Below are 16,135 nucleotides of genomic sequence, written 5' to 3' on the forward strand. Positions count from 1 at the left end.
AAAAGGGAGAAGGTTTGGATCCATTAAAACGTTTAATCCCGCTGCAAATGTTTGCACCTGTCCTAAGTCAGGAATCTGATGTTCAGTTGTTGTCGTTTGTTTATGTAATTTCAACGTGTTTCTCGTTTCTCGGTTGGGTTTTTTTTTTTTTTTTTTTTATATCAATTATACCGTTGGTTTTTCCGTTTAAATGGTTTTACACTAGTAATTTTGAGGCCCTTTATAGCTTGTTGTTCGGTGTGAGCCAAGGCTCCGTGTTGAAGGCCTTACATTGACCTATAATGGTTTACTTTTTCAAAATTGTTATTTGGATGGAGAGTTGTCTCATTGGCACTCACACCACATCTTCCTTTATCTACTTGTCTAGACCGAAATAACCAAGACCTTGCATGTAACACATACGGAAACAACTTAATTGATTTATGCATATCTTCTAGACTCCGAATTTTGAACGGTAGATATATCGGGGACTCCCAAGGTTATTATACAGGTCTTACTCCAAACGGTTATAGCAGTGTGGATTATGCTGTAACTAGTGTGGCTCTCTTGTCCTCAGTTTAATACTTTAAAACATGTCCATTCAATTATCTATCAGACCATGCTCACATGGAAGTTCATTTAAAATGTGACATAAAATTGAAACAAACAAATAATTTTGACTCCTGGAAAACAACCAGAAGATTCTTATGGGAAGAAAATTCAAAACAAAAATTAATAGAAGTACTAGCTTCAAATGAAATAAAAGAAAATATCATAGATTTTTAACATTTTTCAAAAAATCTATCTGGTATAAATGAAGCATCAGAAAAGCTGACTTCTATATAGGGTAAAATATCAGAAAAAGTATGTAAAGTAAAAGATAAAGTACTTAAAAGAAAGAATTACAAAAAATATAAACAGACATGGTCAGACCATATTATTTATTTACACAAAAGACAAATAAATAATATTGGAGACCTTCTTCGGAAGAATCCAAGCGACAAAGTGAATAAAACTAAATATTATACCCTGAAGAAACAGTTGAAAAAAATGGTCAATCAGAAAAAGAAATTATTTAAACAAAACATATATAACAAACTAACTATTAATTTTGGTAACAATTCACAGGAATACTGGAAAACATTAAAGTCGCTAAGACCTAACGAGAATGCATATAGAGATGTGGGGTATATTTATGAAAATACTTAAAATGCTGAAAATCACTTTTAAAACTAAGGTGCTTGTAAAAATGTCAACTTGGGTTTCCAAACAAACATAGAAAAATCCTTAAAAGAAGTTAAAAAAATTTGATCCAAAATGAGAATACAGACTCCCCTATAACATATTTTGAAGATAAAAAGATATTAATAAAAATTTAAAAAGGCATATCAGCTGTGGGCCTGATGCAATTCCTAATGAAATATTCAAGTACACTAGTTACGTAACCTTAAAAGCTATAACAAAACTTTTCAATTTAATACTTTTGTCTGGGTACTACCCTATAAACTGGAACCTATCTTTTTTTTTTATACCGGTTTATAAAACAGGGGACAAATCAGATCCAAACAACTATAGGGTATAGTGTTAACTAATTCCATAGCAAAACTATTCAGTGCCATTATAAATAACAGAATAACAAATATTCTAGAAGATAAACTCAACAAATCCCAATTTGGATTTAGAGAAAAACATACGACCACAGATAGTATTTTTATATTGAAATCTTTGATAAATAAATATATACACAAAAAGAAGCAAAACTATATAATTGTTTCATTGATTTAAAGAAAGCCTTCGACTCCATATGGACAGATGGGTTATTATATAAATTAACAAATATGGGTGTTGGTAAAAAATTATATAACCTATTAAAAAACCAACTCAACCAGACTAAAATTTGCTTTAAACATAAAAATTTACAATTAGACCCATTCCATATTCAAAGAGGGGTACCACCGGGAGATTCACTAAGCCCGCCCTTTTTAATATATTTATAAATGATATTAGTGATCTCTTCGATAGCCAAGACTCAAACCCATAAATTTAAAGTTTTGTAAACAGGAAATTTATAAAAATGACCACATTAATGATACACCGAAGTGTTGACTACTGGACTGGTGATACCCTCGGGGACGAAACGTCCACCAGCAGTGGCATCGACCCAGTGGTGTAAATAGTTACCAAAGGAACATATCCGATATCATCTGTGAAACGGTTATTCCATAACGGTCAACCAACTTGTGATGGCGTCCGCAAAATTTACGAAGGGATGATTTCAACTTCACCATTTGAAACTCTTTGTTTAATAGTTTCCTTGTGAGCAGCAACCCTCTATCAAAAAATCCTGATAGGAAATACAAGCACGGGAGATATATACCCCGTAAGCAGGTACTGCTGGAATGTTGCTACATAGAAATTGAAAGTTCACAATTGGAAAGCTGAAATCATCTCTTTTGTCGTAAATTTTTCTTTTCAACCGACCATAATCGTCAATTTCTAGATGTAAATCAAGATATGAGGCCGACTTAACTGTATCTGTTGTATCCTTTATCTCTAGTTCGAAGGGATAGATGTTAAACCTTATCATTGTTCAACCTGAATTTAAAAACAAATATTAATGCCATATTCTTACTAGGCTGACTTTTGGTATCTATAAATATGAGGACCACCTGCTGTGTAAACTAGGCCAGTGGGAACCAGTTGATGTAACACTATGATACCGGAACACTGAATGTACGACGTCATGATCGTGTTTGATTTAAGCTAGTTTTTGCTTCATGATCTTCAAGTTACCAGAAGCACGTTAATCATTAACATAAATTATAGCACACAGGCAGCAGTGATTTCACTTAGTTTGAGAGTAGTATTTCTGTTAGAGTATCCTTGGAATTTCAAAAAAAAAACATTATCAAACAAAATGACTTTTTTTTTGTGAAGATTAATTGGAAATGAAAATGGGAGACAAAGAATTACTGCTATAAAAGAGAGACGAAAGATATCCAATTTTGACGTGACTGGAATAAATATAATGTTATATGCTTTTGCAATACAAACGACAAAAACATAAAACCCGGCGATAATGAAAATATAAAAGAAAGATACACAAGCTTTTCTGCTATCATTATACAGGATTGACAGTCAAAATTATTCAAATAATCGTTGAGAAAAATATGTAAATATACGTTTTAATTTTCATTAAAAAATAATATTCTTGTACAAATTCACTGGTACTTCAAATATCCATGTAGTATCGTTATATATAACGCTTAATCTAGAAATTAAATAAGATGACCTATAATTCATTACATGTGTTCACTTATTTCATTAACAAAAATGAAAAAAAAGTCTCCTCAGATATTCTTATTACAACACCTCAGTGTAGAACTGCCCATTATTCTTGCGGAATGCTTTTAGTTTTGAATAATGTTCGATGTTATAAACAAATATCACAGGCTTCCTCCTCTTTAATTGAACCGGAACAAAATTTTCCGCCATATTGTGGTAATGGCTTATCACATGATCGTCGTCTTTGGCTGTACCCTTGACAACCGGAAGTTACAAGGCATGTGCTCCATAAAGTCCAATCTGTAAATCCGCCATCAATTGCTGCAATGGAAAGAATTCTTTTGAAATGATGAAATGATAATCGTTCAAAATATAACAGTGCAGCCACTAAGATATAAACTATGATTATACTGGTATTCTAAACAAGTGAAAGAAAAGTATTTATGTAGAATATAAAATTTGAAATCTTATTGTGTTAGCGGAAATATTGCCCAGCAAAAATACTATGGTTATAAAAAGGAAGATGTGGTTTGATTGCCAATGACACACCTCTCCACAAGAGACCAAATGACACAGGCATTTACAACTATATGTCACCGTACGACCTTCTCCGTTTGTTCGAACATGAGGTTCCGTATTGATCGTCTTCTAGAATCCTAACTATGTGACTAATCATTCAAATCAGTACATGTAACAATATTTGTAATAATTATGACGCAATGTTTACTTACGACATGGTTTATCATGGCAAGTAAGAGTCACAACAGAACGACCAGCACAGTCAGCACCACCGTTCGTCGGGGACGGGTTATTGCAGTACCTGTACCTCGATTTGGTGCCTCCTGTAAAATAAAAAAATATCATTCGTACAGAGCTTTCTATGTTATTTTTAACACAAATATCAGATTATTTTATACTGGTATTTTGGAATAACTTCTAGAGAGCTATGCCGTTTGGTTATTTTTTAAATGAGAGAATCGCTGAATCGGGTCAGCAAAACAATGTTTATAATAGAACAATATTGATTAATATTATAATATTGAAAATACAGTGTAACCTGATTAATCCGACACCTCAGTATTACCACATCCTGCTTTAACCGACACATTTTCATGGTCCCACAATATGCCTATCATTGCAGAAAAACACGTGTATTCCGACAACCTGCTCAATCCGACTATTTTTGTGGCCCTCTAGTGTGTATGATAACACAGGTTGTATATTTTATTTAAGAACGTTAAACAATCAATGTGTCCAAATATTGCTGCATTAATATTAGATGTATGTAACTAACCTCCACATGTGACAGAACACTCCATATAATCCGACCAATCAGAGAAGCCACCATCTGTTATTTGTCTGGACGAAAACGGTAGTTGTGAACCAGCTCCCCAGTCCTGTAAATTGCAATCGTGTTAATATTTTTATTTGATTATATTTATTTCTTTGGACTTCGGAAGACCCCCTCAGCCAGAGCTCTAAAGTTCAAACCATTATTATGGTTGGGTTTCAAGTCTTATTTCTAGTGTGTTGTACACTGTTTTCTTTTTTTTTTGTTCAACTCTTTCAAGTCTGGTAATGATATCGTCTGTTTTTCAACAGTTAATGTGTTCAACGTACTTAATCAAATTCATTTTACAGCACTAAAAGTAATCTGATTCTAGACAGTTTTACGAGTGGGACAGGAGCTGTTACTTCTTCCGGTAAAACTTAGTGATCAATATAGTGTTTTAACGACTAATGTTTGTATTTGAGTCTTTTTTTCTAATAGCAAGGTAAGTTTGTCGTTGACTAATGAGTTCAAATAACCCCTTTTGGTATTTTTCACATCCCTTTTCTTCGCTGTTCATTCTTACCACAGGAGGAACATTTGAAGTGGCTGTCATTTCCCTTTCATCAGTTTTCATTTTACCCTGCAAACAAAAACAATGTATATTGGACATGTTTATATCATTGCAATCAATAGTTCTAAACACTGACTGTTACTTTACTTCCTGGCAAAACTTTTGTTTAAAAGCATTCAAAACTAACTTTTGGTCTTAATTCATAATAATTTAATTAACCTGTGTATGCATGGAATTATAACAGTTTTTTTTACCTTTGTTTATATCGTAGCATTTATTTGTCCAATTTCAAGTTGGATCTTTTTTCGGAATAGCAAATTCATTCTTAAATCCCTGCCATTAATATAATTCGAAATAATTTTCTTAAGATTTCCGAATTAAATCAAATGCTTCGTATAATTTTTCAAAAGGAATCTATATACATTGTTTAAAAAGTAATAGTTTTATGAAATCATACTTACACCGCTTGGTTTTCTGTAAGTTCCAGGGTTAACGTAAGTTCTGTGTCGACAATTGCCGTCTGCTCTATCTCCGGAAAGTACGGTCACCTGCAGAACCGGACATTCTCCTTCACAATCAGTTGTACAACTACGACTTCTTGTTCTATAACTGATGAATTTTACAAATAGCATCCTAGAATTGAAGTTAATAAGATAAGGAGATGTTGCCAACAAACTGCAATCTAATAGAGTTCAAATGTTGTTTCTTTTGTTTAGTACACAAATTGTGTATAATGGGAATTTATTAATATAGTTTTGCTTGCTTAATATCCAGAGTCAATTATGCTTCAGTAATTTTCAGGAACAAATGACCCTGGTGTTCTATGGTTGTCGTTTTTTTTTATGTGGTCCATAAGTGTTTCTTGTTTTTCGTTCTTTTTTATAGATAAGAACGTTGTTTCCCCCGTTCTACACTGGTCATTTTAGGGCTCTTTATAGTTAACTGTTCTGTGTGAGGCAAGGTTCCGTGTTGAAGACCGTACTTTGACTTATAATGATTTACTATTACAATTTTGACTTGGATAGCGGGTTGTCTCATTGGCACTCATGCCACATATTCTTATATCTATAAATGTTAAGTAATCAGTTGAAGGAAGTTTAAATTCACGAATATTCCATGACTAAATCAAAACCGCGAGCAGGCGGAGATCCAATCATTTTGAGCAAGGGGGTATTTCAACCTCCGAAACACTACGAAACGTTCACATAATTAAAAAAATCGAAAAATTTCAACCCATCCGGCCGAAATACACTCCCCCTGGATCCGCAAATAGGGAATCCTAAAATAATACAACGGTATTGAACTTACCCGATCGATTTATCCCAGAAGTATCTATCTCCAAGTGTGTCGTTGTCTAATTCCTTAAGTGATAACACCTGTGTCCATAATTTTGTTTCTGGTCTCCACAATGGCGACCATGTGTACAGATTGAACGTTGCATCAGTTGGCAAACAAATACCCAATCGAACGTGGTTATGTCTATCAAGAAATACAAACTATTATTATAGATAACAAAATACTAACTATTCCAAAATGTATTACTTGTAAAATAAAATCGAGAATGTGTCAAAGAGACAACAACCCGACCAAAGAGCAGAAGGCCAGCAATGGGTCTTGTATATATGAGTGAAAATTAAATTCAGTGTAACCCTAGTCAGAAAGTTAATGAACCACTATCGACAAATCGAGCAACATGGAACAAAAACTATTATTTGAAAGAGTTAATGAATTAATCACTGATTCTTTTGTCTCGTGAGTAAATATTAGGAAGGTAAGCCTTTAATTGAAAGACTTCTCTCGCATTTTTGTCCATTCTTCAAAAATTGCAATACTAAATGCACTGACTTTACATTAATTGCTAAACAGACTTCAGTCCTACATACTTTTCGATACCGTAGCCTCTAATAATGAAGAATCTTGGTATCTGTTTAGTCCAGTGAAGTGTGTAGCTATGGCTGCCACCAAGAATTGTCAGGAAATCTGCTGTGTAATCATCGGATAAAGTTTCAGGAAAATCTGGTTCATCGTCTCGAACCATAATAGCCTCGGTTTGACCTCTGTCAGGAGAGTTGCGGTCTATATCCACATCTAACTATTTCAAACACAAATTACAAAATAATATGTATATGAGATGCTAGACATACATGATCACCAGTGAGACTATTGTGTAACCAAAAGACAAGAAAAAACAGAATGGTCCAAGAGGGCGACATACAACATTGTACGCCTTTAAATATGCTAAGCTCTAAATCGTTAAAAAGTATTTGAAATTCAACATCTTCATAGGGTTATTGGACATATAATTCAACATCTTCATAGGGTTATTGGATATATAATTCAACATCTTCATAGGGTTATTGGACATATAATTCAACATCTGCATAGGGTTATTGGACATATAATTCAACATCTTCATAGGGTTATTGGACATATAATTCAACATCTTCATAGGGTTATTGGATATATAATTCAACATCTTCATAGGGTTATTGGACATATAATTCAACATCTGCATAGGGTTATTGGACATATAATTCAACATCTTCATAGGGTTATTGGACATATAATTCAACATCTGCATAGGGTTATTGGACATATAATTCAACATCTTCATAGGGTTATTGGATATATAATTCAACATCTTCATAGGTTATTGGACATATAATTCAACATCTTCATAGGGTTATTGGATATATAATTCAACATCTTCATAGGGTTATTGGACATATAATTCAATATCTTCATAGGGTTATTGGATATATAATTCAACATCTTCATAGGGTTATTGGACATATAATTCAACATCTTCATAGGGTTATTGGACATATAATTCAACATCTTCATAGGGTTATTGGACATATAATTCAACATCTTCATAGGGTTATTGGACATATAATTCAACATCTTCATAGGGTTATTGGATATATAATTCAACATCTTCATAGGGTTATTGGACATATAATTCAACATCTTCATAGGGTTATTGGACATATAATTCAACATCTTCATAGGGTTATTGGACATATAATTCAACATCTTCATAGGTTATTGGACATATAATTCAACATCTTCATAGGGTTATTGGATATATAATTCAACATCTTCATAGGGTTATTGGACATATAATTCAACATCTTCATAGGGTTATTGGATATATAATTCAACATCTTCATAGGGTTATTGGACATATAATTCAACATCTTCATAGGGTTATTGGACATATAATTCAACATCTTCATAGGGTTATTGGACATATAATTCAACATCTTCATAGGGTTATTGGACATATAATTCAACATCTTCATAGGGTTATTGGACATATAATTCAACATCTTCATAGGGTTATTGGACATATAATTCAACATCTTCATAGGGTTATTGGACATATAATTCAACATCTGCATAGGGTTATTGGACATATAATTCAACATCTTCATAGGGTTATTGGACATATAATTCAACATCTTCATAGGGTTATTGGACATATAATTCAACATCTTCATAGGGTTATTGGATATATAATTCAACATCTTCATAGGGTTATTGGACATATAATTCAACATCTGCATAGGGTTATTGGACATATAATTCAACATCTGCATAGGGTTATTGGACATATAATTCAACATCTTCATAGGGTTATTGGATATATAATTCAACATCTTCATAGGGTTATTGGACATATAATTCAACATCTTCATAGGGTTATTGGACATATAATTCAACATCTTCATAGGGTTATTGGACATATAATTCAACATCTTCATAGGGTTATTGGACATATAATTCAACATCTTCATAGGGTTATTGGACATATAATTCAACATCTTCATAGGGTTATTGGACATATAATTCAACATCTTCATAGGGTTATTGGACATATAATTCAACATCTTCATAGGGTTATTGGACATATAATTCAACATCTTCATAGGGTTATTGGACATATAATTCAACATCTTCATAGGGTTATTGGACATATAATTCAACATCTTCATAGGGTTATTGGACATATAATTCAACATCTTCATAGGGTTATTGGACATATAATTCAACATCTTCATAGGGTTATTGGACATATAATTCAACATCTTCATAGGGTTATTGGACATATAATTCAACATCTTCATAGGGTTATTGGACATATAATTCAACATCTTCATAGGGTTATTGGACATATAATTCAACATCTTCATAGGGTTATTGGACATATAATTCAACATCTTCATAGGGTTATTGGACATATAATTCAACATCTTCATAGGGTTATTGGACATATAATTCAACATCTTCATAGGGTTATTGGACATATAATTCAACATCTTCATAGGGTTATTGGACATATAATTCAACATCTTCATAGGGTTATTGGACATATAATTCAACATCTTCATAGGGTTATTGGACATATAATTCAACATCTTCATAGGGTTATTGGACATATAATTCAACATCTTCATAGGGTTATTGGACATATAATTCAACATCTTCATAGGGTTATTGGACATATAATTCAACATCTTCATAGGGTTATTGGACATATAATTCAACATCTTCATAGGGTTATTGGACATATAATTCAACATCTTCATAGGGTTATTGGACATATAATTCAACATCTTCATAGGGTTATTGGATATATAATTCAACATCTTCATAGGGTTATTGGACATATAATTCAACATCTTCATAGGGTTATTGGACATATAATTCAACATCTTCATAGGGTTATTGGACATATAATTCAACATCTTCATAGGGTTATTGGACATATAATTCAACATCTTCATAGGGTTATTGGACATATAATTCAACATCTTCATAGGGTTATTGGACATATAATTCAACATCTTCATAGGGTTATTGGACATATAATTCAACATCTTCATAGGGTTATTGGATATATAATTCAACATCTTCATAGGGTTATTGGACATATAATTCAACATCTGCATAGGGTTATTGGACATATAATTCAACATCTTCATAGGGTTATTGGACATATAATTCAACATCTGCATAGGGTTATTGGACATATAATTCAACATCTTCATAGGGTTATTGGACATATAATTCAACATCTTCATAGGGTTATTGGACATATAATTCAACATCTTCATAGGGTTATTGGACATATAATTCAACATCTGCATAGGGTTATTGGACATATAATTCAACATCTTCATAGGGTTATTGGACATATAATTCAACATCTTCATAGGGTTATTGGACATATAATTCAACATCTTCATAGGGTTATTGGACATATAATTCAACATCTGCATAGGGTTATTGGACATATAATTCAACATCTTCATAGGGTTATTGGACATATAATTCAACATCTGCATAGGGTTATTGGACATATAATTCAACATCTTCATAGGGTTATTGGATATATAATTCAACATCTTCATAGGGTTATTGGACATATAATTCAACATCTTCATAGGGTTATTGGATATATAATTCAACATCTTCATAGGGTTATTGGACATATAATTCAACATCTTCATAGGGTTATTGGATATATAATTCAACATCTTCATAGGGTTATTGGACATATAATTCAACATCTTCATAGGGTTATTGGACATATAATTCAACATCTTCATAGGGTTATTGGACATATAATTCAACATCTTCATAGGGTTATTGGACATATAATTCAACATCTTCATAGGGTTATTGGACATATAATTCAACATCTTCATAGGGTTATTGGACATATAATTCAACATCTTCATAGGGTTATTGGACATATAATTCAACATCTTCATAGGGTTATTGGACATATAATTCAACATCTTCATAGGGTTATTGGACATATAATTCAACATCTTCATAGGGTTATTGGACATATAATTCAACATCTTCATAGGGTTATTGGACATATAATTCAACATCTTCATAGGGTTATTGGACATATAATTCAACATCTTCATAGGGTTATTGGACATATAATTCAACATCTTCATAGGGTTATTGGACATATAATTCAACATCTTCATAGGGTTATTGGACATATAATTCAACATCTTCATAGGGTTATTGGACATATAATTCAACATCTTCATAGGGTTATTGGACATATAATTCAACATCTTCATAGGGTTATTGGATATATAATTCAACATCTTCATAGGGTTATTGGACATATAATTCAACATCTTCATAGGGTTATTGGACATATAATTCAACATCTTCATAGGGTTATTGGACATATAATTCAACATCTTCATAGGGTTATTGGACATATAATTCAACATCTTCATAGGGTTATTGGACATATAATTCAACATCTTCATAGGGTTATTGGACATATAATTCAACATCTTCATAGGGTTATTGGACATATAATTCAACATCTTCATAGGGTTATTGGATATATAATTCAACATCTTCATAGGGTTATTGGACATATAATTCAACATCTGCATAGGGTTATTGGACATATAATTCAACATCTTCATAGGGTTATTGGACATATAATTCAACATCTTCATAGGGTTATTGGACATATAATTCAACATCTTCATAGGGTTATTGGACATATAATTCAACATCTGCATAGGGTTATTGGACATATAATTCAACATCTTCATAGGGTTATTGGACATATAATTCAACATCTTCATAGGGTTATTGGACATATAATTCAACATCTTCATAGGGTTATTGGATATATAATTCAACATCTTCATAGGGTTATTGGACATATAATTCAACATCTGCATAGGGTTATTGGACATATAATTCAACATCTTCATAGGGTTATTGGACATATAATTCAACATCTGCATAGGGTTATTGGACATATAATTCAACATCTTCATAGGGTTATTGGACATATAATTCAACATCTTCATAGGGTTATTGGACATATAATTCAACATCTTCATAGGGTTATTGGACATATAATTCAACATCTTCATAGGGTTATTGGACATATAATTCAACATCTTCATAGGGTTATTGGATATATAATTCAACATCTTCATAGGGTTATTGGACATATAATTCAACATCTTCATAGGGTTATTGGACATATAATTCAACATCTTCATAGGGTTATTGGACATATAATTCAACATCTTCATAGGGTTATTGGACATATAATTCAACATCTTCATAGGGTTATTGGACATATAATTCAACATCTTCATAGGGTTATTGGATATATAATTCAACATCTTCATAGGGTTATTGGACATATAATTCAACATCTTCATAGGGTTATTGGACATATAATTCAACATCTTCATAGGGTTATTGGACATATAATTCAACATCTTCATAGGGTTATTGGACATATAATTCAACATCTTCATAGGGTTATTGGACATATAATTCAACATCTTCATAGGGTTATTGGACATATAATTCAACATCTTCATAGGGTTATTGGACATATAATTCAACATCTTCATAGGGTTATTGGACATATAATTCAACATCTTCATAGGGTTATTGGACATATAATTCAACATCTTCATAGGGTTATTGGACATATAATTCAACATCTTCATAGGGTTATTGGACATATAATTCAACATCTTCATAGGGTTATTGGACATATAATTCAACATCTTCATAGGGTTATTGGACATATAATTCAACATCTTCATAGGGTTATTGGACATATAATTCAACATCTTCATAGGGTTATTGGACATATAATTCAACATCTTCATAGGGTTATTGGACATATAATTCAACATCTTCATAGGGTTATTGGACATATAATTCAACATCTTCATAGGGTTATTGGACATATAATTCAACATCTTCATAGGGTTATTGGACATATAATTCAACATCTTCATAGGGTTATTGGACATATAATTCAACATCTTCATAGGGTTATTGGACATATAATTCAACATCTTCATAGGGTTATTGGACATATAATTCAACATCTTCATAGGGTTATTGGACATATAATTCAACATCTTCATAGGGTTATTGGACATATAATTCAACATCTTCATAGGGTTATTGGACATATAATTCAACATCTTCATAGGGTTATTGGACATATAATTCAACATCTTCATAGGGTTATTGGACATATAATTCAACATCTTCATAGGGTTATTGGACATATAATTCAACATCTTCATAGGGTTATTGGACATATAATTCAACATCTTCATAGGGTTATTGGACATATAATTCAACATCTTCATAGGGTTATTGGACATATAATTCAACATCTTCATAGGGTTATTGGACATATAATTCAACATCTTCATAGGGTTATTGGACATATAATTCAACATCTTCATAGGGTTATTGGACATATAATTCAACATCTTCATAGGGTTATTGGACATATAATTCAACATCTTCATAGGGTTATTGGACATATAATTCAACATCTTCATAGGGTTATTGGACATATAATTCAACATCTTCATAGGGTTATTGGACATATAATTCAACATCTTCATAGGGTTATTGGACATATAATTCAACATCTTCATAGGGTTATTGGACATATAATTCAACATCTTCATAGGGTTATTGGACATATAATTCAACATCTTCATAGGGTTATTGGACATATAATTCAACATCTTCATAGGGTTATTGGACATATAATTCAACATCTGCATAGGGTTATTGGACATATAATTCAACATCTTCATAGGGTTATTGGACATATAATTCAACATCTTCATAGGGTTATTGGACATATAATTCAACATCTGCATAGGGTTATTGGACATATAATTCAACATCTTCATAGGGTTATTGGACATATAATTCAACATCTTCATAGGGTTATTGGACATATAATTCAACATCTTCATAGGGTTATTGGACATATAATTCAACATCTTCATAGGGTTATTGGACATATAATTCAACATCTTCATAGGGTTATTGGACATATAATTCAACATCTTCATAGGGTTATTGGACATATAATTCAACATCTTCATAGGGTTATTGGACATATAATTCAACATCTTCATAGGGTTATTGGACATATAATTCAACATCTTCATAGGGTTATTGGACATATAATTCAACATCTTCATAGGGTTATTGGACATATAATTCAACATCTTCATAGGGTTATTGGACATATAATTCAACATCTGCATAGGGTTATTGGACATATAATTCAACATCTTCATAGGGTTATTGGACATATAATTCAACATCTTCATAGGGGTTATTGGACATATAATTCAACATCTTCATAGGGTTATTGGACATATAATTCAACATCTTCATAGGGTTATTGGATATATAATTCAACATCTTCATAGGGTTATTGGACATATAATTCAACATCTTCATAGGGTTATTGGACATATAATTCAACATCTTCATAGGGTTATTGGACATATAATTCAACATCTTCATAGGGTTATTGGACATATAATTCAACATCTTCATAGGGTTATTGGACATATAATTCAACATCTTCATAGGGTTATTGGACATATAATTCAACATCTTCATAGGGTTATTGGACATATAATTCAACATCTGCATAGGGTTATTGGACATATAATTCAACATCTTCATAGGGTTATTGGACATATAATTCAACATCTTCATAGGGTTATTGGACATATAATTCAACATCTTCATAGGGTTATTGGACATATAATTCAACATCTTCATAGGGTTATTGGACATATAATTCAACATCTTCATAGGGTTATTGGACATATAATTCAACATCTTCATAGGGTTATTGGACATATAATTCAACATCTTCATAGGGTTATTGGACATATAATTCAACATCTTCATAGGGTTATTGGACATATAATTCAACATCTTCATAGGGTTATTGGACATATAATTCAACATCTTCATAGGGTTATTGGACATATAATTCAACATCTGCATAGGGTTATTGGACATATAATTCAACATCTGCATAGGGTTATTGGACATATAATTCAACATCTGCATAGGGTTATTGGACATATAATTCAACATCTTCATAGGGTTATTGGACATATAATTCAACATCTTCATAGGGTTATTGGACATATAATTCAACATCTTCATAGGGTTATTGGACATATAATTCAACATCTTCATAGGGTTATTGGACATATAATTCAACATCTTCATAGGGTTATTGGACATATAATTCAACATCTTCATAGGGTTATTGGACATATAATTCAACATCTTCATAGGGTTATTGGACATATAATTCAACATCTTCATAGGGTTATTGGACATATAATTCAACATCTTCATAGGGTTATTGGACATATAATTCAACATCTTCATAGGGTTATTGGACATATAATTCAACATCTTCATAGGGTTATTGGACATATAATTCAACATCTTCATAGGGTTATTGGACATATAATTCAACATCTTCATAGGGTTATTGGACATATAATTCAACATCTTCATAGGGTTATTGGACATATAATTCAACATCTTCATAGGGTTATTGGACATATAATTCAACATCTTCATAGGGTTATTGGATATATAATTCAACATCTTCATAGGGTTATTGGACATATAATCAACTCCTTTCGTTTGCACTTACGCTGTAAATCACAGATCATCATAAAATTGTTTTTTACAGAAAAATGACCAGTGTGTCGCGATCGGTAAAGGTAACAAACATCTTTGCCTAGCTTACTTGTTAGCTGAACCGCGAAATTATTATAAAGTAAACTATACTAACTACCCTCTTTGCGGATGTCTAGTCCTACAGACAGATAGATTGGTTATCTGCTGGACTATTCTACTCTCAAAGGAGGATAGAATACCTAACCTAATAATGACTTCACGGTTCAGCAAGCTAACAGTACACATTACCTTCACAGTCAAGTCATTTATATGTAAAAAAAAAAATAGAGCATCATTGTTGATCATTTAAAATATTATATTTAGTAAATTTAAAAAATGATAGGCAATTGCAGTTACATGTACTGAATTTAATTTGATGATTTTTTTTTTTTTTGGAAATTAAATCCATGTAGATATCAAGATTTGTTTTCTTTTATTAAACATAATATTTAGAAATG

At 31.8% G+C, this 16,135-nt stretch overlaps 1 protein-coding gene across 1 annotated transcript in view; it reads right to left on the bottom strand.

The window, feature by feature from the left end:
* Nucleotides 1-3,194: 3,194 nt before the first annotated feature.
* The window catches only part of LOC139493921 (cell surface hyaluronidase-like), a 38,898-nt gene continuing 25,957 nt past the window's right edge, over nucleotides 3,195-16,135 (bottom strand). Inside the window, exons 20-26 of the mRNA XM_071282081.1 lie at nucleotides 6,992-7,200; nucleotides 6,417-6,587; nucleotides 5,570-5,741; nucleotides 5,121-5,177; nucleotides 4,559-4,661; nucleotides 3,996-4,106; nucleotides 3,195-3,585 (exon numbers count right to left, since the gene is read on the bottom strand). Coding sequence (XP_071138182.1) covers nucleotides 3,413-3,585; nucleotides 3,996-4,106; nucleotides 4,559-4,661; nucleotides 5,121-5,177; nucleotides 5,570-5,741; nucleotides 6,417-6,587; nucleotides 6,992-7,200 — 996 coding nt within the window. The 3' untranslated portion in view covers nucleotides 3,195-3,412. The remainder of the gene's footprint in view (nucleotides 3,586-3,995; nucleotides 4,107-4,558; nucleotides 4,662-5,120; nucleotides 5,178-5,569; nucleotides 5,742-6,416; nucleotides 6,588-6,991; nucleotides 7,201-16,135) is intronic.

This window comes from Mytilus edulis, chromosome 11 (genome assembly GCF_963676685.1).
Source record: "Mytilus edulis chromosome 11, xbMytEdul2.2, whole genome shotgun sequence".
In the NCBI taxonomy this organism is placed as follows: domain Eukaryota; kingdom Metazoa; phylum Mollusca; class Bivalvia; order Mytilida; family Mytilidae; genus Mytilus; species Mytilus edulis.